Source organism: Ursus arctos, unplaced genomic scaffold, assembly GCF_023065955.2.
Source record: "Ursus arctos isolate Adak ecotype North America unplaced genomic scaffold, UrsArc2.0 scaffold_5, whole genome shotgun sequence".
NCBI classification, from domain to species: domain Eukaryota; kingdom Metazoa; phylum Chordata; class Mammalia; order Carnivora; family Ursidae; genus Ursus; species Ursus arctos.
In genome coordinates this window covers 47,389,045-47,411,536 of record NW_026623067.1, presented here as the reverse complement: position 1 = coordinate 47,411,536, position 22,492 = coordinate 47,389,045, and the positions used below count along the sequence as shown (strand labels likewise).

General features: G+C 40.0%; 1 protein-coding gene across 3 annotated transcripts in view; it reads right to left on the bottom strand.

Annotated features, from left to right (window-relative positions):
- The window catches only part of RAB3C (RAB3C, member RAS oncogene family), a 342,644-nt gene that overhangs the window by 138,338 nt on the left and 181,814 nt on the right, over positions 1-22,492 (bottom strand). For all 3 annotated transcript variants that reach the window (XM_057306971.1, XM_057306972.1, XM_057306969.1), the window contains one exon: positions 5,234-5,352. In XM_057306971.1, coding sequence (XP_057162954.1) covers positions 5,234-5,352 — 119 coding nt within the window. The remainder of the gene's footprint in view (positions 1-5,233; positions 5,353-22,492) is intronic.

The window sequence follows — 22,492 nt, the reverse complement described above, 5'->3', positions numbered from 1 at the left end:
TCCATACAGGAAAAATGGTTTAAGGCTGGGTCACAGCAGCAAGGAGAGAGTGAGCAATGAGAGAAAAAGAGGGAGAAGAAATACTCCTTGATGCCCAGTGTGGGGTGGGGGTGAACCTTGGCATTAGACGTCTGTGTTCTAATCTCACCACTACTCACTCTGAGCTGTGACAGAACCAACTTTATAGTTGATAGGACCCTTCAACAAGGTTAGGAAGCCATGAACAAAGGCTTAGCAATTATTCATCTTATCTTAGTTTTTATTACCAGTCTAAAATTCTTTCATATTGACCATGATGTCACCTTCATTTAAGACCATTATATATTTTTGGATAACAAAAAATTGCAGGGGAAAAGGATATTTGAAGGTGAAATGTCATTCTGGTTCTAGCACATCTGCAATGGTACCCTGAACGTCATAAAAATGAATTATTTAAAACTGGTGGGATGATGGTGTTAGACTTTTATCCTCAGTCTGGTGGTTTTTAAAAAATATCAATCTGCTCACCAGATTTCCTGCCTCAAAAAAAAAAAAAAAAAAAAAAAAACCCAAAAAAAAACAAAACCCAAAAAAAAAACAAAAAAAAAAACCCAAATTTATATTTAGAGTTCCTCATTGTGTCATAAAAAGCCAAATGTAAATAAATAAGGTGGGGGAAGATAAGTCAGTGACATTCTCCTACAGGAAACACAGCAGCCTGTGGCCATGCCATACTTAGAACAGAAATGCATTTAACGTCAGGAATGGGAAGATTTTAAGTCAAGATGAAAGGCACTGCAGTAGGCGTAGACAGTTGAGTCTTAGGGGCTGGACTTTTAGGAAGAGTCTGGACAAGGGATCCAAATTCCATATACGTGGGCCCATGCTCCAACTGAGATCCAGGGAACACTCTGGCCACCACTCCTCTGAGAAAAAATGTAATCAAATAACAACAGAGTCTACTAGGTTCTGTATGTGGTCTGTAGAACGTGCTGGGGTAGGATGGATGCAGACATAAGGGATGCCTAGCATGGTCCGCTGGGATTGGACATTGGGGTGGGTAGGAAAGGGGATAGCAGTCTCTTCAAAAGCTGCATACAAGAGTTGATATTTGAGCTGCCCTTGAAAGGTGACTAAGGGTTGGAAAGATAACAGAGAAGGTATTCTAAGCAGAGGCACAGAGGTATTAGAGGGATCAAACATCTGTACATTGAGCAAAGTTGTTTGAAATATGGGACAGTGGAGGAGAGGGGTGGGAGATGATGGTAGTGACACACATGGGTGGAGGCTACACTGTTTACCATGTTTGATTTGTTCTAAACCAATGGCCTTGGTCGGAAACGGGCTGCAGGATCATTCATGAAGGTTTTAAAAATACATATGGCCAAATTTATTACTGAAGATTTATTTTTAAGACATGTTAACGTTCGGGGCTTCTGGGTGGCTCAGCTGGTTGAGCGACTGACTCTTGGCTTTGGCTCAGGTCGATCTCAGGGTCATGGGATGGAGCCCTGTGTAGGGCTCTGTGTTCGGCAGAGAGTCTGCTTGAGATTCTCTCCCCCTCTCTCTGCCCCTCCCCTCCGTTCGCACGCTCTCTCTCTTTCTGTCTCTCCAAAATAAGTAAAAAAATCTTAAAAAAAAAAAAAAAAAAAAAAAGACATGTTAAGGTTCACTAGCTCTGAGCAGTATGATATTGGATGTGGAGTGGGTGGGACCGAAAACTAAAAAGACAAGATAGGTTTGTGAGGTAGATGAGAGCCAATGACAGCCCAGATGAAGACAGTGGCAATAAAGGATAAGAATAGATTTGAGAGGCATTCGGAAAGTCAGAATTATTGGACTTGGTAGTCAATGAGATGTGATGTGTAAAAGAGAGAAATCAAAACACTGCTCAGGGGCGCCTGGGTGGCACAGCGGTTAAGCGTCTGCCTTCGGCTCAGGGCGTGATCCCAGCGTTATGGGATCGAGCCCCACATCAGGCTCCTCCGCTATGAGCCTGCTTCTTCCTTTCCCACTCCCCCTGCTTGTGTTCCCTCTCTCGCTGGCTGTCTCTATCTCTGTCAAATAAATAAATAAAATCTTAAAAAAAAAAAAAACCAAAAAACAAAAACACTGCTCCGATTTCTACATCAGATAACTGGATGAGGGTGCTCCATTAATTGGGGTAGCAAATGCCGGCATAAATACAATGTCCGGCAGATTGTCAAGAGGGAGTGCTCAATAAATGTTTGAGTGAATAAAACCCCCCTAATAATAATGGTCATGCAATTGGGGATGGAAAAAAAGGAGAAGGTAAGGATCGATTTTGTTGGTTTTTGACAGATCTAGATATGCTGGGGAATGGAGGGGGTAGGCTGTGAAGACGATATGCAAAGCAGGGGGTAATATCCAAGCAAAACCCACAAAGTTTAGAAAGTTAAGGCTGGGTTCTAGAAGCCATGTATAGATCAGTTAGCCTCTATGATAATGAGAAGAGACTGTACAGGTATGGTGGCTCCATAATGTGGTATGTCTGAAAGTCAGGCTGAAGAAGTGTTAACTAATTCAGTAGGTGATGGTAAGTCATGGCTTTGGGCAGGGGTTTTGCAGTGGTCTTTAGGATTATGTTCTTCTGGAAGACTTTTATAGCAGCAGAGGGATAGGGTGCTTTGGGACAGGAAGAAATCAAAAGGGAGAAAGATCAGTTAGAAGGCTACTGTGAGGGGAGAAGCAACAGTAAGAAGAAGAAAAGCAATGATAGTCACAGTAGGAATGGAGAGGCAGGAGTCAAATCAAAAGATATTCAGAAAAAATTAATAGGCAAGATCAAGTTCCAGATTGGGATGGTTGGAGGTTAGAATTGGATTCAGGGTGGACCCTGGGTGACGGAGTGTTGTGGTGTCAAGGAGAAGAAATAATGATTTCAGGAAGGTGAGCAATTTTAGGCAGAGATGATTGATTCTGAGGCACCAGCAGGATATCCAGGTGAAGAAATATTTTGGGCACCTGGAAATGCAACACTGCAGTTTAGAACACAAGACTGGAGCCAGAAATGTAAACTTGGGAGCTATCCGGTGTAAGTGACAAATGATGTGTGTGAGAGGAAAGTAAAAATGAGCCCAGTAGAACAAACCATGGGGGTGTGCTTACCCTTGGCTGGGTGAGGGATAGCTTGGAAGTAGAAAGAGAAGCACTCTTAGGGAGACACAAGAATAATCTGGAAAAACACACCTCTCAAAAAATAAAGAAAGAAAGAAAAAAAGGAAACAGAGCTTCAAAAAGGAAGAGTGGTAAAGAGTCAAAGAGGGAATCTGAGGCAGAGGAATACTGGTAAGGGCAGATAGTCTGTTCACAGGCGAGGAAGCGTTGGTGGGGATGGAGCTGGGTTGACTGGGGTGAGCAAGGGAAGGTGGGGGTAGGGCACGAGGAAGCTGAACTTCTCCACCTCATTTCTGACGCTAGAGCTAGAAGTATAGAGAGCTTGGTTCCTGGCCTTGTTGCCATTTGGTTTTAATGAACTCAATTCTTGGTATTCTCAGTAGTCATGTAACTTTCATTGAAACAACAGGGCAAGAACTATGGGTGCAAACAGCATTTGGGACCCTGAGGTTTGGAATGTGATTCATGAACTCCCCTGTCCGGGAGCACTGGGTCTCGACATTTGCTGAGAGGAAAGAATCAAAGTTAAAATGACCGTTTTGCATAACAGCTTGTATGCCAGAGCTGTGTGTGACAATTAACTAGATATCACCACATTATTAATTGAACAAACTTTCTGTCACTAATTTGAAATGGCACTTTCATCACAAACTAAAACCCCAGATGGATTTGTGTCTATGTTTGGACTCTCTGTTTCATTCCATTTTGTACCAAACCTGCTGGTATTTAATTGGGGTTGCCTTGAATCTATGAATTAATTTGAGAAGAACTGGCATTTTTACAATATTCAGTCTACTAAAAAGAAGAGTACTTAAGCCTTCTTTTATGTGCCTCAGTGGAAGATAATTACTTTTTCATATAGTCCCCAAGCTCGCCCTTCTCAGTTTATAGCTATATATTTTCTTTTTGAGTAGCTACTGTAAATGTACTATTTCTTACATTGTAAGTGTGTGCACCTCTGTGTGTGTAAGTAGGAGAGATATAGGTGCTTTCTCAGATGAACAATTAAAATTTAAAAGAAATAGTCTAAAGAGAATTAAAGTTTTTCATAGCATCTGACCTTCACTGAGCTGATACACATGTAAAAAAAAATCACTTTGGATAATACTATGACGCAAAGCAGAAAAAAAATGAATGCAGCTTATTTCACTTCTGTACGGCTACTATCCCCTTACATAAGCAGAGCTGTGACTGTTGGCAGTTAGAATGTGACGGCTATTCAGGCAAGCAGCCGGAGCGCCATTTTCTTCCTCCTACCACACAAAGCTCCAGCTAGACTCTGGCTCCTGCCACAGGAAAGCAACTCTGCTCAGCCCTGCTGCTCGAATCCCTGACCATGACCGTCAGCTCGTCCACCTGTCCTCCCAATGCGCTGGGGAATAGGCTGGAGGAAGCCACGCAGGCTCTCCGCTGCCAATCCTACTCCCCACGGACAGAGGGGTTTTCGCATAGCTGATGTAGCCACGAGTCAGGACATGCTTGGGTTTTATCTCTGCCTTTATCTCAGTCCTTTGAAACTTTTCAATTTGAAGAAAAACTGAAAACTATTTAACAAATCCAGACAAGGGGTCAGCAGGCTTTTACTGTCAACAGCCAGAGAGAAAATGTTTCAGGCTTTGTGGGCCATGCGGTTTCTGTTAAAACAACTTACGTTTGCTGCTGTAGCTTGAAAGCTGTCACAGATGATGTTCGGCTATGTTCTAATAAAACTATTCACAAAACAAGCGGTGGGCCAGATTAGGCCCACAGGCCAAATTTGGCCTATGGTTCACAGTCTCCAAATCCCTGTTTTAGACCAGTAAGTGTCCAAACCATTCATTACTTTTATGAAAAAAAAAAAAAAAAATCAAAATTCTCCATGGAACTAAGCATGACAGGTTGCAAAGCACTGGAAAGTACAGAATGTAGAAAAATCACCAGAAGGATTTCTTACCAATCCCTAAACAATGACTCTGAGCATAGCTAGTATTTGTCTCCTTTATGAAGCACAAGGGGGATCACAGTACACAATAAACACACATACGACCCTATAGTGTGGTCACTGCTTTGAGGAGGAAGAGGAAGTAGAAGGAGAATGCCATTATTATTAGTGATGGGAGTATTTGCTCTTACTTACCAATCCTGTACCGCATTGAAGGATTCTTCATTTGTGATGTCATACATTAAAATAAAGCCCATGGCCCCACGGTAGTAGGCTGTGGTGATAGTCCGGTATCTTTCCTGGCCTGCTGTGTCCTAAAAAATAACAATAATCATCTCTCAAAAAATAAGGCAGTACATATTTGGGGACATGATTAATTATTCCAGAAACAGTCATAATAGGAGTCTACATTGTACTTGCAGGGTATCACTGTATATCTTTTAAGCCTTGTTTTCCCTCATGATTTTCATATGGCAGCTCTGCGATATTATGAAAAATTCTTTTTTTGGTAAAGATCTAGCTCAAAATACCTTCTACATATGTTCATTCCTGTTAAGCAGCAGATAATTATAGATAATAAAATAAAAAGATTATACATAATAAAAAGATTATACATATCAAAATCTGTAGCTTTTTGTATAGTTTAAAATAAGAAGAGATCGTTAGCCTCAGCATTATGAATTTGTAATCTATTTACTGTGGGGGAAAAGAAGAATTTTATGAAAAGTTCCCTGCTTTTAAAAGCATGCAGTTTAATCTCACTTTATTCAACTGCAATATGAGAGTAAGAATACCTGCTTTGTGTGGATGTTTGAGTCAACAGACCTGGAGTCCCTGTTCTCTTATTACCTAGCTGGGGAACGTGGACAAGCCTCTGAACGTCTGTAACTGAACCTCTAAAGTCTGGCATGTTCCTTAGGATTACGTGAAACAGTGGAGGTGAAGTGCTTCACACAGAGCCTGGCACACAAATGGTGGTCGATAAATGCTAAGTACTGGCTGCTGTTCCTAAAGGTTAGGGAGGCAAAGCTAGCAAAAGATAGGAGGTACTAAATACAGAGGCTCAGGGCCCGCCGAGGAGATGGCATGCAACAGTGAAACCTGGGAATATGGTGGACACATCGCTAAAGTCACCTGCGTATGTCACGTATTTAGTGTAGCTTAAGAAATTATTCCTCAGTTCAACGGACTCTTTGTCCTCACAGGGTCTGGGCTATGGCTTACAACACCATGCTCCTCGGTTTTCCCCTTCACCACTTTCCCTGGAGATCAGGCTCTGATTTCTCTTTCCTGGTACTCTGGGTGCTGAGCGCTTTGGACAGAAATGTTACCTCTTTCTGACTTTAGTCTGGATCCTCTTTCTGCTCTTCTCCCAGAGATGCCTCCTTTGCACATGGAATACATCCCAGTTTCCCCTAAGATTTAATAGCCCTTGGAGGGGAAGCTAATGTGTTGATGACACAAGAATAGGTTCCTTATCATCAGAAGGAAACTAATATCTCCTGGGTCTCACTCTTGGGTTGGGCTCATGTTCGCTATGCTATTCCTTACCCACAGGTATTCTCCAGCTTGGATGCTTACACTCCACCATAGACTAACCCGTAAGAAACTTGAGATTGCTTAAATTTTCTCCTAATCTGTGTGGTATATTTTATTTTGTCCCTTGCAATTTCAGAGTAGGGTGATCAAAGAAGCCTGAGGAAATCAGCAAATGATTCCAGGAGAACAGTAAGGAAGTTGAGAATTAGTCAAGGGTGTGACTTTTCATAAAAGCAGCAATAGGACCAGGGATGAGAAGGGCCTGAGTAGAAGAAGATATTTATGCGGTGATATAAGGTTCTAAAGATAGGAAGGAAACAAATTATGGTACCCAAAATAGCAAAAATAGAGCAAAATCTGTGGTAAAGATCTTTCAGAACATATCACCATTGGCAGAAAACAAAAAGGAAAGTACAGATTTTACCATATGAAAATTTGACAATTCCTTGAATATAGAAAAAGGTATAAATAAAATTAAAAGGATACATAATCAAATAATGTGGGAAATATATTTGCATTGTACCGGAGAGACCAAAGGTTACGATCTTTAATGTGTCAAGTGGTGCTAGAAATCATTAAGGAAGATGTTAAATAATCTAATTTGAAAGTTATTTATATAGAGGCACATAAAAAGCTAATTAATGTGTAAAAAGAGTTGAATCTCAAGCACAATAATGTTGCAGAGTTACATGCCCACCTAATAGAAGTTTCCTGGACATTATTTGAATGTTTTATTGTACTTTGCTTAGTATTTTATATATATGAAAACGTAGATGTCGAAAATAAATGTGAATATCATAAACTGCATATAATTGGGAAAATAATCAAATTTATTAGGCAGAAAGGAGCCAGTCTTAAGCTTATGTGGATATTCTTAGATATTCATTGGATTTCATTCAATTAACAGCATAGCCAATTGTGAAATAAAGAAGAAATTTAGAGAACCAAATTCCCAAAGACTGTGTTTACAAAGCATGGTATAATCAGAAATTGTGTAATATCTTTCAGCTGTTTGGGGAACAAAACATCTTATAACTAGTCATTTTATTTTATTTTGTCTTGGGTGCCTATTTTCCAGAATACATTATCTATAAAATTACCTTTTTTTCCCTCCTGATTGTGAAGTGACTGTAAATGGCTATCTTGTCAACAATACTGTAATAGGGTCGTGTGGTGACAGAGGGTAGCTCCACTTGCAGTGAGCACAGCCTCACGCATAGACTTGCTCAATCACTATGTTGCACACCTGAAACTAACATTGTGTGTCAACTATACTCCAATAAAGAAAAAAAATTTATGTCATGAAAAATATGTAAAAATTAAGAGAGATAAAAATCTGAAGGAAAAAAAAGCTTTTTAGCATTGATTGAGTAGTCTTCTCACAGGTTGGGGGCCCCATTCTGCTGCCTTCTCTATATAACAGAACGCTTTCCCCCAATTTTTCACTAGGAGAAAACAGCCAACACGCCCGAGGCACTGCTAAAAGGTGACCCCGACCCTTCCTGTCAGGCATGTCTTCAACACAGACACTGAATAATGGTGTGTTGGAAAACTGTGACATCTCTTTCTTCTTGACCTCTTCCGGTGATGGCTTCCCTTTTCATAAGATGTTAATTTTATTTTGACAGTAAAGAAACCAGTTCTAGTATTATAAAACATTCATTCCAGTCTGTGAGGGTATTTAATCTTTGCAAGAGCAGAAATCAAGGCCCCATTATCTTATGATTGATATGTTACAGGAAACCACACGGTTGGATAGCCATTATCAAAATTTAAAAGCAGACAGAGGGGGACAAAAACTGGCTTTCAAGAAAAAAAAAAAAAAAGAAGAAGCTTTCAGAAAGCACTTAAGTCACAGCAAGGATCAGGACCTTCCACACCATTCTGATATGAACCCAGAAACACAATCTAATTGGAGGTAGTTGTCACCTACAAGTTCTCAGTACAAGAAATTGTACCAAATAGGGGTAGTGTATTAGGAAAAACAGAGAGTAGTTTTCCTTCCCAAATGCAAAGACAGCAAAAAAGAGTAAAACTAAGCTAATAAACCAGACACCAAGCTGGCTCTTCATTGGTTTTGAGTCCTGAAAACAATTTCACCATTACAAACTCATTAGCATGTTCTCTCCCATGGTATCAGGAAGAAAAAGAAGTCAGAAAAACACTTCATTACATTTGACATTTACTAATGGTGATAGAAGGTTCTATCTGAAAGAAGGGAACATTTTATAATGTCAAGTGCCACTAATGTAATTAAATGTGAGCAGTCTCGGAAGGTAACTGGCTAAAATGGTACCTCTTTTCAATGTACTCAGAAAGATGGCTCCATACTTTGGTTTTGCACCATTCCTCTGCTCAGTTAATTCTGATAACTGGGCATACCTGCTGATTTTCTACAAATGTAGGCTTCCTATAATTGAAAAACACAACTGGAAATTTCTTACAGAGAAAATGAGGGATAAAAATACGATTAAAAATGAAAACTTTCTTCCATGAAAGTCAGTTGTCATTTTCTTCTCTTTTAAGAAAAATAAAATCATTTTAGTTGGCTTAAATATTTTAATTTCTCATTCATGTTTGTTTGTTTAGAGCGAGCACATGCATGCGAGTGGCGGTGCTTGGGGCGGGGGGGGGGCGGGGGGCATGGAGAGGCAGAGGGAGAGGGAGAGAGAATCCTAGGGCAGACTCCTGGCTGAGTGTGGAGCCCGACACAGGGCTCAATCTCACGACCCTGAGATCATGACCTGAGCTGAAATCAAGAGTGGGGTGTTTAACCAACTGAGTCACCCAGGTGCCCCATTTCTATTCATGTTTTTAAGAGGAATTTTTGGCTTTAATGATAGGTTCGATTAGCAAATACTTGAGTATATGTCAAGAAAAGAACTGTACAATGTAAAACATCAGCAGCTTTATAAGTAGTAGCACGGAACATTTTCAGTTTGAAATTTAGCATTTCTTTGTTTTTGCCTTAATTTTTTTCCCGATGAAATAGGCTATATTCTTTTAACTGTATATACTACATTCCCAAACTCTTTGGAAATTATGCAGAGATAACATGCAGTTTTAAGGTAGAGGGAACAGCCTTGGTATGTAAGGTCTGAGTTACATTGTAATTTGATTTTTGTTTTGGTGGTGACTTCTTTCTGTATTGGATTAAAAGGAAAATGAAAGTACACATTAGTAAAGGAACATAACTCAATATCACCACAATCAAAATACATTTATTGAATGTCTAAACAGAGAAAAATAGATTGAAGGATAGATAATCCTAGTACATGATAAAGTAGGTAATTTTACATGTGAAGAAACTAAATCAAACACATTGATGTTAACTCATCAACAAAAGTAATTTAATTAAACTAAGGGAAATAATATGTGATAACTCAAAAAGATTTTCAACAGAAATGCAAGATGAGGATCCTGCAACATAAAACATAAAACACATGTTATTGAATTTCCAAATAGACCAAAGATATGAAATGGAATAAACACTCAACCATTAAGCATCCACACAAGTAGTAATCTTTTGTACTTTGTAACTGGTTACTTGTAGGAATTATTTTGAATCATCACATGAAGATTAAGCTATGCTTAATATAGTTTAATATGACTGCTGATTGATTCATTCATTCATTTGTTCATTCTTTCTGTAAACATTTGGTGAATACCTATTACCAGTTAGGGACTGTGACCAGTTTAGATTAAATTTATACTCTATTGGAGACGTATTTTTGCATATTTGAAAATACTACACATTAAAAGCATTTGATGAAGCAGAATATCATATTCCCTACATGACAAAAAAATTAGGTAAAATCATGAAAATATCATTTCTAAACAACTAGACAGCCCAGTGATTTAAAACTGTAATCAAGGCCACCTGCTCAGTGGTCAGGTTCTCTGATTCATAGCCACTGAAATGTCTATACTGCATTCTCTCCAAAAGATATGTTGACGTCCCAACCCCCGGAATTTGTGAATGTGACCTTATTTGGAAATGGGGTCTTTGTAGGTGTAATCGAGTTAATATGAGTTCATACTGGGTTAGGGTGGGCCTTAATCCTATGACTAGTATCATCTGAAGAAGAGGAAACAGAGACCCAGAGCACACAGGGAAGGTCACATGAAGGCAGAGGCAGAGATTGGAGCAATACACCAATGAGCCAAGGAAGCCAAGGATTGCTGGCAACCACCAGAGGTGAGGAGAGAGGGATGAAATGAATTCTTTGCTAGAATCTGAGAGGGAACAGGGCCCTGCCAACACCTTTATTTAGGTCTTCTAGTCTCCAGAACGGCGAGACAATACATTTCTGTTGTTTTAAGTCACTCAGTCTGCGGTACTTCATTACTGTAGCACTGGGAAGCTAACAGTCCCTGACCCCAGTCGGGAATCTTCATGATCAGGGCAGAAGCAATATAAATTTCACAGCTACCCACACACTCATTGACTACTTCCCAGAAAAGAAAATATCAGAAGTTAAAGGTAGCCTTATGGCAAAGTCTAACATAGTCTCACTGTGTAAATTCATGAAGGATGTGATGCTAAAGTGCATTACTATACGCCATGTATGTAGAATTAATTCTGTTCACAGAAAGGTGAATTGATATACCATTGGGATTTTAAAAGTAGATCTTTATATATGTACACACACATACATATATGGTAATTAGAAGGAAAGAACAACGTTGCTTGAAATGACAAAAATTATATATTGCTTCATGTTGGTATTTGACCCCTAAATGACTGACATGCTATTACAGAAAGATCCCAAGTCATGGTGTACACTGAGATACGACCCTCCAGATCAACAGAAACAACAAAACGGTGATAATTACACATCATTTCCTTTGTATGAGGGTACTTACCCTCAAGTTGTATTTATTTTTTCACTTTTATAAATAGGCAGACATAAAGCAGCATTGCATATAGTCATAAATATAGTAAGCAAAACAAGAAGCCTAAATATTTTATGCTCTCTTGCTGCATATTTATTTTTGGAATGAAGTATAAGAACTTTTTTCCTAACAGCAGTTAATCTTCTATTAAATTCAAATTGACAAACCACTTTTCTCTACTGATCTCGTGCAAACAGTTCCTTTGTTTCATTTACACACACTTACACAAGCATCTGTAAGTCAAGCCCACGTTTTATAAGAGTACTAAGAAACTGGCTTCTAAACAGTTCTTCCATCAATTTAGATATCCTTCCTACCAACTGTCCTTTATCCATCCTTCTTAACACCAGTTTATTGATCAGATTTTCTTGTCATGATGTTTATCTTTGAAATACCCAAGCCTTCATTTTATAATGGCATCCACTTCTAAGTAAAACATAATAAAATAAGCCTGAGGCAGAGGATAAAACTTGACCTATTATTTCTTGGCACTGTTACCATGGCAATTCATCTTCCCTGGAAGACAGGAACCGTCACATATAGCTCTTTTATAGGTGGCCTTTGACTCCACCGTCAGTGAGACCCTAACATATCAACCAACTGTATGTTTCTGCTCATGAAAGGTGAGCCACTCTTCAGTAAACACTAAACGCTCTGGCGAACTGGTTCAGGACCTAAATTAAACTCACAATCAAAGCTGTGTAAAAGGCATCTTTACTCATTTTATTTAAGAACTTGTTTTCTAAGAATGATTAACACAAAGGCAGAGAAAGATGCCATTTTTTATTTCTTTTTAATTAATCTCTTTGACATACTTCTTCCCACTGGGATTTTGATTATGCTCAATTTTGTCAAAACCCAAGGCATAAATACTTAAATGTAGGCAAGCTCGGAGCTTTCAGTCAAGGATGGTGATTGTTTTTCTTCACAGAATGCAATTCAAAATGCTTACAATGATGAAAGGATAATAGGCTTCTGAGTGGGAATCGTATTGTTGCCCTAAAATTGGCAACTAAGACTCAAACTAGACTCCTTACAAAGGGATGGAACCTTCATTCACAAAAGCCACATGGCTATAGGACTGGGTAGGATGAGTGTCTGCAGAGGCAGTGGGAGTACTGATCTGAGCTTGTGCAGGGGTGTCTAAGACCTGGAGAGAAATGGCAGGGTGGACAGAGGGGCAGGAGAGAGGTCTGATTTCCCACTGGTTAGCATGGCTAGGTTTTGTGAGTTTCCCATGGACAAATAAACACTAGAGCAGGTAGCGGTGCTTGAGACATCTTGCCATTAACTCACTCTGTGAAAGGGCCATCTCCTGGATGAGGTATGGGAGTCTAGTGATGTACTAATAGGGAAAGGAGGGACTTGAAGGAATGTTAAAAGGGAAGGAACGTGAGCAAGGCTTCCATGCCATAGCACTGTGCAGCAGGACAGGCCTGCAGGGCTCCCTGAACATCCCACGTAAAGGAACCAGCATTCAGCTGTATGTCAAACAGAAGATGTGAACATCAGGACAGGCTCAGCTGGAGAAGCCAAGAGAGAACTCTAATCTATCTCCAGTTAGGTAAAGTCATCTGCCCTCTCTTAACCTCCCAGCTCTCCTTCCATCTCTGACACAGGAAGAGCAAGAACTAGAAAAAGGAAGGACAGAAAGGGTGAAAGAGTGGATCAAACCCCTCCTCCTATTACAGCACCAGTCCCTACGAATATAGCCAGATTTATAATAAGGGAAGAACAGGAGTATTAAATTAGATATGACAAGCGCATTTTAAACTGAGCTCTAGGCTCAACAATATTGAGCTTTTTTTTTTTTAAACAGGCTTTATTTTTGAAGATTTTATTTATTTATTTATTTATTTATTTATTTATTTATTTATTTATTTTTAGAGAGAGAGAGTGCATGCTGGGGGGGAAGCAGAGGGAAAGAGAGACAGACAAGCAGATTTCTCGCTGAGTATGGGGCTCAAGCAAGACCTGAGTGGAAATCAAGAGTAACAAGCTCAACTGACTGAGCCACCCAGGTGCCCCAGGCTTTATTTTTGTTTGAGTAGTTTAAGGTTCATTGTAAAATCGATTGGAAAATGTAGAGATTTCCCATATACCCTCTGCATAGCCTCATGCATAATCTCCCCCATTATCAACATCCCCTACCAGCGGGGTACATTGGTTGCAACTGATGAACCTACAATGACACATCATTACCACTCAAAGCCCATAGTTTACATCAGGGCTCACTCTCGGTGCTGTACATTCTATGGGTCTGGACAAACGTATAGTGACATGTATCCCCCATTATAGTATGATACAGAGTAGTTCCGCTGCTCTAAAAACCTGTGCTCCGCCTGAGCTGTTTTCTTTTCTCTCTCTCTCTTTTTTTAAAATAAGAAACAAATGACTGGAAATGGGATTTGTTCAAGTTGTGCCTTGAGGATGGACATAGGACACTGGGCAGAGTATGATGAAATAGGATTTAGACAGAAATAATACTAATGCGTGATATTTAGCACCGATGGAGTTAGGCTTTTCACCAGACTAACTGCCAGTGAAATGTAACAGTGACAACGTGCAGAGTATAGACTTGAGCAAGACTTCACACATTTCACAGTACACTCACCTCTATCGTTTCATGTAACTATTCTGAGGGAGTAGACCATTTTACAGATGACCGAATTGAGAAAGAAGAGGGTTAGGCACCCGTTCTGAGTCAGAACGGGGGAAATGACAGCAGTCATACAAGCCAAGATTTTCGCATAGAGTCTAGTCCTTCCTCCAAATATTAGGTTGAATATTGGATGATTTAGATTTTTTTTTCAGTCTGGCTCAATGTTTGATGTTATCACTTGGCTATTTAACACCTGTTCCATCTATGTGCTTTTGATCTTTGTCAAACACCACTCATTCTTCAACCACAGGTGGCTGCACCTGGTCCCAACGCTGCACTGAAATTGTTTGTGCTAACGTAATCAATGACATTCTGACTGCCATATCCAAGGGTTTAAGTTTTGGTTCTCATCCCAGTTGTCCCATCTGGAACAATGATTACAGATGACAAGCCCTTATCTCTTTAAACCTGCTCTTCCAAGGCATGGTTCTCCAATTTAGGGTGTAAAAAGTCAAGATGTATTAAATATGGAAAAGTACACAACACTTATATGTAGAGTGGGAAGCAGTGGCTGATAAATTACTCTAAGTATTTGAGTTTGGGGAAATAAAGATATTAAATTTTTATTTTAAATATAAATTGTGGGGTTTTAATAATTCCTTTATATATAACAGATACATTTTCAAACTAATGAAGGAAAGAATGAAATTGGAAAAAAATAAAAGCACTCAACCAATCCAAGAGAAAGCAGGAAATGAATAGAAGGAATCATAGGAACATAACTAGGAAGATCAGTATGAGAAGAAAGGGATAAAGAAAGGGGGGGTAATCAGAAGGGGGAATGAAGCATGAGAGATTATGGACTCTGAGAAACAAACTGAGGGCTTCAGAGGGGAGGGGGGCGGGGGAGTGGGATAGCCTGGTGATGGGTAGTAAGGAGGGCACGTATTGCATGGTGCCCTGGGTGTTACACGCAACTAATGAATCATCGAACTTTACATCGAAAACCAGGGATGTACTGTATGGTGACTAACATAATAAAAAAATTATTATAAAAAAAATAAATTAAAAAAAAAGAAATAAAGAATCATAGGACGGTCAAGCCAAAATTGTAAAATAAGATGCAAATACAGTGGTAATCAGGGTGAATATCAATGGGCCAAGTTCTCCAGTAAAACGGTTCTGATACACTAGATCAAAAATCCTGCAAGAGGGAAAAAGGTATTTACAAACATTCTGTGACTTCAGAGCTGAAACAGGCCTAGAAATTTTAGTTTCTTGTTTACAAAGGTGGAAATGAAAGCCAGTGAGATAATCAAGTTCACACAGCTTAAAAGTGCCAGATACGCAACCAGAACCCAGATTTCCTGACTTCCAATATGATGCTCTCTTAAATTATACTTTTTCTTTTCAACAAAAATATATTTCATCTTTATAGACTAAGTTCTGTATGCACCTTCTTTCCTTCCTGAAAATACTAGAGGCCTTACATCCCAGACTGATGACATTTTCTCCTACAGGGTAGAGAAAGCTCTGATTCGTAATAAGAATAAAAATACGGGAACTAAAAAGTACCCTAGGTGATTTTTTTTTTTCCTTTTGCCTTGACCTAGGTGTATGGAAAGACAATTTCTTGTCTAATTATATTTCTTTAAAAGTATGTTAGGGAAGTAACGGAGGGTGAGAGGGGACAGTGGGCAAGCAGGAGATTTTTTTTGGTAAAATTTGTGAGTTTTGATGTTGTCATTAAAAGATGAAAAATGCTGGTGGCACATGAGAGAATTACATTGACTTTAGTGTTTTGTACAAGTTCAGTGTGAGATATCAGTGTGACAAGGATGGGAGTGTGGTTCTCGGACACAGGAATGTGGTCAAAGTCTCCTAGGAGAGTGGGGATATTTATAGGATGACTTTGAACTGATGAAGGGAGGATGGTGTGGGAAGATGAGAGGGGATGAAGATCAGAGGCCGTGCAACGCCTTTAAGAGGTGAGCGGCCAAGGGGAGCTTGCAAAGGCAAGCTGAAGAAGGAAACTCAAAGATTTCCAATTTTCTTTTGAAAAATTAAAGAGGATGGTTACAAATTCTGTCTCCATTGCCGTGCAGCCGCTGAGGACTGGGGCCCCTGTCCTTTCAGTCTTGTGTTTTCATGCTCAAAGGAACTTCAAAAAGAAATAAAAATATCCTATCAAATGGCTATTCCTTTTTATTCTTCTCAACTCTCTTAACCAAGACTAAAATGAATCCTTCACTTAGCTCCAGCAATTTAGTGCCTAAGTAAAATTGATGTTTGTGCTCAAAATTTATACAAGGAAAAAGTCAGGTTGTTTTATGTAATCAGTATTCTGTCTGGGTTAACTTCTTGTTAAAAACTAACCAAACAATGGAAATCTATATTCCTAACATTGTGCTGGGCACTGAAAAAAAAAAAAAATACAGAGAAAGCATCCAAGAGATGCAATCTCTAAATGAAATGATCTGTATTTCCCATAAACTGGCCAAAATGAAGCTCGTAAAGCCATCTGAGAACCTGGCTGTTGTTTGAAGAGTTTACTGTGGGATGTGCGCGGTGTGTACAGGAGAAATCAAAGAAGGGGCAGACTGAAGTGAGCTGGAAAAGCTCCAGGAAAAGCTAAGGCAGGCTCCACAGTGATGGGTAGATTTTGAGGGGCTGAGAGGAGGTGGTGAGCAGATACACCTCAGTCAGGATGATGGGGAGCAAATGGAAATAAAGGAGGGAGTGAAGAGACTGACACCGAGGCTATCCTTCGGAAACTTCTCTTCCACTTCTCCCCTGAGGGGACTAAAACAATATTTATCTTTAAGTACCGCAGAAGGTTTTTCTTCCGCATCTGAAAATTTGCCAGGGGCCGCAAATGGACAGAATTCTCTCCTCCCCTTTATTTATTTTTTTTTAAAGATTTTATTTTATTTATTTGACAGAGATAGAGACAGCCAGCGAGAGAGGGAACACAAGCAGGGGGAGTGGGAGAGGAAGAAGCAGGCTCCTAGCGGAGGAGCCTGATGTGGGGCTCGATCCCAGAACGCCGGGATCACGCCCTGAGCCGAAGGCAGACGCCTAACCGCTGTGCCACCCAGGCGCCCCTCTCCTCCCCTTTAAACTATAGTATCTGGGAGGAAAAAACAGAGAACAGATTCTGATTTCTTCTAGAGCAGGATGCACAGTCCAAAATGGAAGAGAGAAAATGTAACCTATGTACCAGGTACTAGCTGGATGGGGTAGTTAAACTCCTCGGAATTTTCGCTTTCAAGCTAAAAAAAGGTTAATGTGATCTACCCTCACCAGGTTGTTGTAAGGTTTAAAAAAATTAACATATCTAAAGGCTTCTCGCACATACTAGGTGTTCAGTTAATGGGACCTCTTTTTTGCTTTTCTCTCAGGAGCTGCAATGTGTGGAGGAGAGAGCCAGGGCTTTGGTGGTAGAACACCTGGGGTTCCTACTTTGGTTCTGAGATACATACTGTGTGTCTTTAGAAATACCACCTAACCTCTCTGAGCATCAGTTTCATGATTTCCAAAATGAAATCAATACCTAATACTGAGTTGAACTGAAAGCTGCAAATGAGAAAAGTACTATGTGAGCTATAAAATGCCATAGCTAGCGTCGTTATTGATCGTGTTACGGATAGCAAAAAATTGAAGCCAGCATGTCAAATCCCAAGAGAAGGTGTCTGTTAAGATGCAAATGGACTGCTCAGTAGAATATGATCCCTTACTTATCCCACCCTCAGGGAAGGAGTGGAAATAAAGATGTGTGTCCTTCAGAATCTCACAGGATCTGCATGCCCTCTTTTTCTCTCTCCGTGCCCCCATACATAAAAAGGGAACAGATTTCAAAGATGAAATAGACAATTAAACCTCTATCATGACTATTACTTGATTATGCTTATTAATTTCTTGAGTGTCCTCTACATATTCTTATTTCTGTAATTGTTTTGACCGTCATTGAGACAAAAGGCCTCAGGAATCACGACACTGTTTCAAGGTTAAAGCCCGGAGTCCCACATCGCAAACTATTGCTCACTGTAGTTGATAAGAACCATTTAACAATAAGTATTATGTCTGATGAATGAAGTCTCTAAAAGACACAGGAGACAAAGGGAAATGAAAATGTAGAACCCAGATGCTACAGAAACAGAAGTCGCTGTAGCGTCTCATTCCGGGCTCCATGTAGGCAGGGAGAAAGCTCGCAGCAGGCAGCTGGCTGTGTAACGGACAACGGGGACGAGGGGATAAAATAACTGTCTGTCCTCGGGGGAGCACCAGAAAGCCAGGGAAAAGAGATATCAGGGAAGGGGTGTTTACTGTGGAAAGCCTTCTTGACCAGGAACAGCACCACTGTTAATAATGGCATATATTTCTATTTTAGAAGTAGGGCTAATATATTTCTCTATTTACGAATAGCCTTCATCTTAAGTAATTTTTAAAATATAATGAGATGATAGGCCATCCAAATGGAATGTCTAAACATCAAAGGCAATTCTGAGTTGCTGACTGTTGTTTAACAAAGTTGTTGAGTCAGTGGAAAATATTAATCCCATCGCCTGGCATTTGGGAAGCAGGGACATTCAAACCCCGGCCTCGTACAGCATCGGGCGATTTCACACATGACCCCATGTGACGGGCGTCACGATTCTGTATGTAATTACATAGCATTAAATTTTATAAGGCACAAAGGAGCCAGGCTAAAACCAAGCAAGGGTAATTGCAAATACAGCCTCAAGATCAGGATCACGAAGTAGATGACAACCCTGGGCTGTTTGCCTACATTTTCCGGTTATGTTGAAACCGTCAAAAGATGGCTTCGATTGCTATTTAAGCAATTCTCTTTTTTCTGTTCAGTTGTGATCAGACACCAATGTGGAGCAGAGGCTGACGTTCGGTTCCACAATTGGAGGCATGGAAATCAGAGACAGAGGTCAGAGGCCAGCTCCAAAGATGATGATAAGGCTAGTGAGAGACGCGCCCATGGAAAAAAATTCAAGGAGCCTTTATTAAGTCTCAGGAGTCTGAAGAGTGAATTCCTACAAATAGGAAGATACAAAAGTCTTTCTAATAGAGCATGGGAAGTGGCTCTTTCTTTCTTTCTTGTTTTTTTTTTTTTTTTTTTAAATAAATCTTCACTCAAGACAGGAGTGGAGTGACTGGGGAGTGGAAATAGGGCCTAGATGTTGGTTACAAGGATGAGGGAAGCTAGGAAGGCAGATACCTGGTCCTGAGGACTGGCTGTGAGTAGTGAACTCTCCCCTGGGGAGGGGAGAGAGGCCCATGGGCACCCAGAACCCTATTACCATAGTTACTGTGCCTGCTGGTTTTGAAAGGTATGAAATCCAACAGCAGAACCGTAAGCGAACAAAATCTAAGAGAGGCCAAGCTCATACTAAAACTTGATTCAACCTAAATATAGAATAACATCTACAGAATTTATTCAAGCTGAATTCTATTTAGGAGTTACATCCTCTACTAAGTCAGAAAAAGCAAATTTCCAGAAGTCATTACAAATAAACCAACCACATTATGTCTCCAGATCAAATGAAAAAGAACATGTATCAAATTGCAGCTCTATCGCTTACCAGAAGAGTGGTATGTTAGCCACTCAGACCTCTTAATTTAAGAAGAAAGGTTAGCTAAGACTAAGAAAACCATTATTGTTCTGGGAAATAAAACTTGCGCATAAAGCAACATTTAGTTTTTATTTTTCATAGTAAAAAGATACCCAAATCACTGCATTACAAATAGACTAAATAGACCTAAATCATTTGCCAAACAATCTGGCAGCCCATAAAAGCATTTTTTCCCACATTTAAATTTCACTGACAACACGGCTGCTGGCATGAGAAGCCTGAAAGGGCATTAGCATTCTGACGATAATTCACATTTTTACTTTCAACACAAAAAGTTCTTTTGGGGCTCGTGTGCCAGACAAATGTATTTTTCTTACCATGTCAACAGATTCTACTGCCTGACTAGCTGGATAGCAGAGTCAGAGAGCAGATGCCCTGGCATCTACTGATCCCTCTCCTACAGGAAAGACAGCAACGTGTCCAGCTGGGCACCCCCCAGGCTGGAGTACACCAGCCTTGATGATCCTGCTGTGCTCATAAGGTCAGCGTCTGATCCCTGTGTGCTCTTTGTTCTGCCTGACTATATGCTCAAGCTGGCCACTTATTTCACAAATGTGGGGGAGAGGTGGGTGAGCAAGGGAGTGAGGCTGGATTTGCACAGCTCCATCATCCTTCGCACAAAGACGAATGAATGATTCTTTATACCCAAAGGCTACTGAGAGTTGCTGAAGAACACGACGACTTGGGTCAGGGTTCCTTCCCTTTTGAAGCCAATACCAACAAATTCTGATGTAGCCCGGACTGGCTTGGGGCGACAAATGTCTGGAGTTCACCTCACGTTCAGGGAAGTTTTAGGAGACCTATTCTTTTGAACTGACTTTTTTATAAATTACAGTTGGCAGTCGAACATAGGGCCACACCCTCAGAAGCTCTCCTTTGGTAGATCTGGTGGTGGATGCTGGGAACTGGCACTCTCTCCAAGCACCCGTGGCCTTTCTGGTCCTGATAGTCGGACTACTACTACAGAACTGGGAAGGGCAGGGACTCGGGGGCTGGGTGACTGGTGTTCACACTCAGGCTCCATCACTTACTAGCTGTGTGAGCTTAGAAAAATAAGTTCTCTACACCTCAGTTTCCCCAACTGTAAAATGGGGATTGTGATGGATGACCTCCCAAGGTAGTCATGAAGATTAAATGAACAAACGCAGACAATTGTTTAGCACAGGCCCTCAGACATAGGAAGCCAGCAATACATGTTAGTTATTATAACTCCCAGAGGCTCTTCCATTATTTTTTTTTAAGTTTCTTTCTTACACACAATGTTTTATATAACAATATGTTTCATGTATATGGTTTGGATTTTTAAAGTTGCTATAGAAATTCATATATATACAGTATTTTATTGTTGTTCTAGATCTAATTCTTATATGCCATTCTTTTCTAAGATGTGACTACAAACCATTGTTAATCACTCTTATTTAAATAAAATGATGAATGACCGAGAGGTAAAGATGCCTTATAAGTTATCATTCCTCAGTAAAACAGGATATTTTTTCTCAAATGGAAATGAAACTACCGCTATGGGCTTGCAGTTTGCTTGAAATTGACAGGCGGAAATCTCTGAGCTTTAAAATTTCTTTCTGCTAGACATGAACAGACACTTTTTCAAAGAAGACATACAAATGGCTAACAGACACATGAAAAAATGTTCAATATCACTAGCCATCAGGGAATTACAAATCAAAACCACAAAATACCACCTTACAACAGTTAGAATGGCAAAAATTAACAAGGCAGGAAACAAGTGTTGACGAGGATGTAGAGAAAGAGGAACCCTCTCACACTGTTGGTGGGAATGGAAGCTGATACAGCCACTCTGGAAAACAGTATGGAGGTTCCTCGAGACATTAAAAATAGAGCTACCCTATGACCCAGCAACTGCACTATGAGGTATTTACCCCAAAGGTAAAATGTAGTGAAAAGAAGGGGCACATGCACCCCAATGTTCATAGCAGCAATGTCCACAATAGCCAAACTATAGAAGGGGCCAAGATGCCCTTCAAGAGATGAATGGATAAAGAAGATGTGGTACATATATACAATGGAATATTATTCAGCCATCAGAAAGGATGAATACCCACCATTTGCATTGACAAGGATGGAACTGCAGGGGATTATGCTAAGTGAAATAAGTCAGGCAGAGAAAGGCAATTATCATACGGTTTCACTCATATGTGGAACACAAGAAATAGCACAGAGGACCATAGGGGAAGGGAGGGAAAACTGAATGGGAAGAAATCAGAGAGGGAGACAAGCCATGAGAGATTCTGGACTCTGGGAAACAAATAGAGGGTTACAGAAGGGAGGGGGTGGGGGGATGGTGTAACTGGGTGAGGGGTATTAAGGAGGGCACATGATGTGATGAGCACTGGGTGTCATACGCAACTACTGAATCATTGAAGGCTACATCAAAAACTAATGATGTACTATATGCTGGCTAATTGAACATAATAATAAAAAATAAAATCCAACATCACTGGGTTGAAATAATAGCAATTGGTGTTTAAACAAAAACAAATAAAAAAATTCTTTCTGCCAGAAGACCTACTTGAATATGAAATGTCTAAGGCAATTAAAAAAAAAAAAAAGACAAGCAAATAAAAATTGAAAATTGCCATGGAAAGAAAAGCAAACAAATAATGATCAGAATGTTCCTTGGGCCTTTATCCAAACTGGTTTTTGCAAAGGGATGAAGTTCTTTTGCAAAGGGATGAAGCCTCAATGGTAAAAAATGATTGTAACTAAATAGTTTTTTATTAAAATAGAGAAACT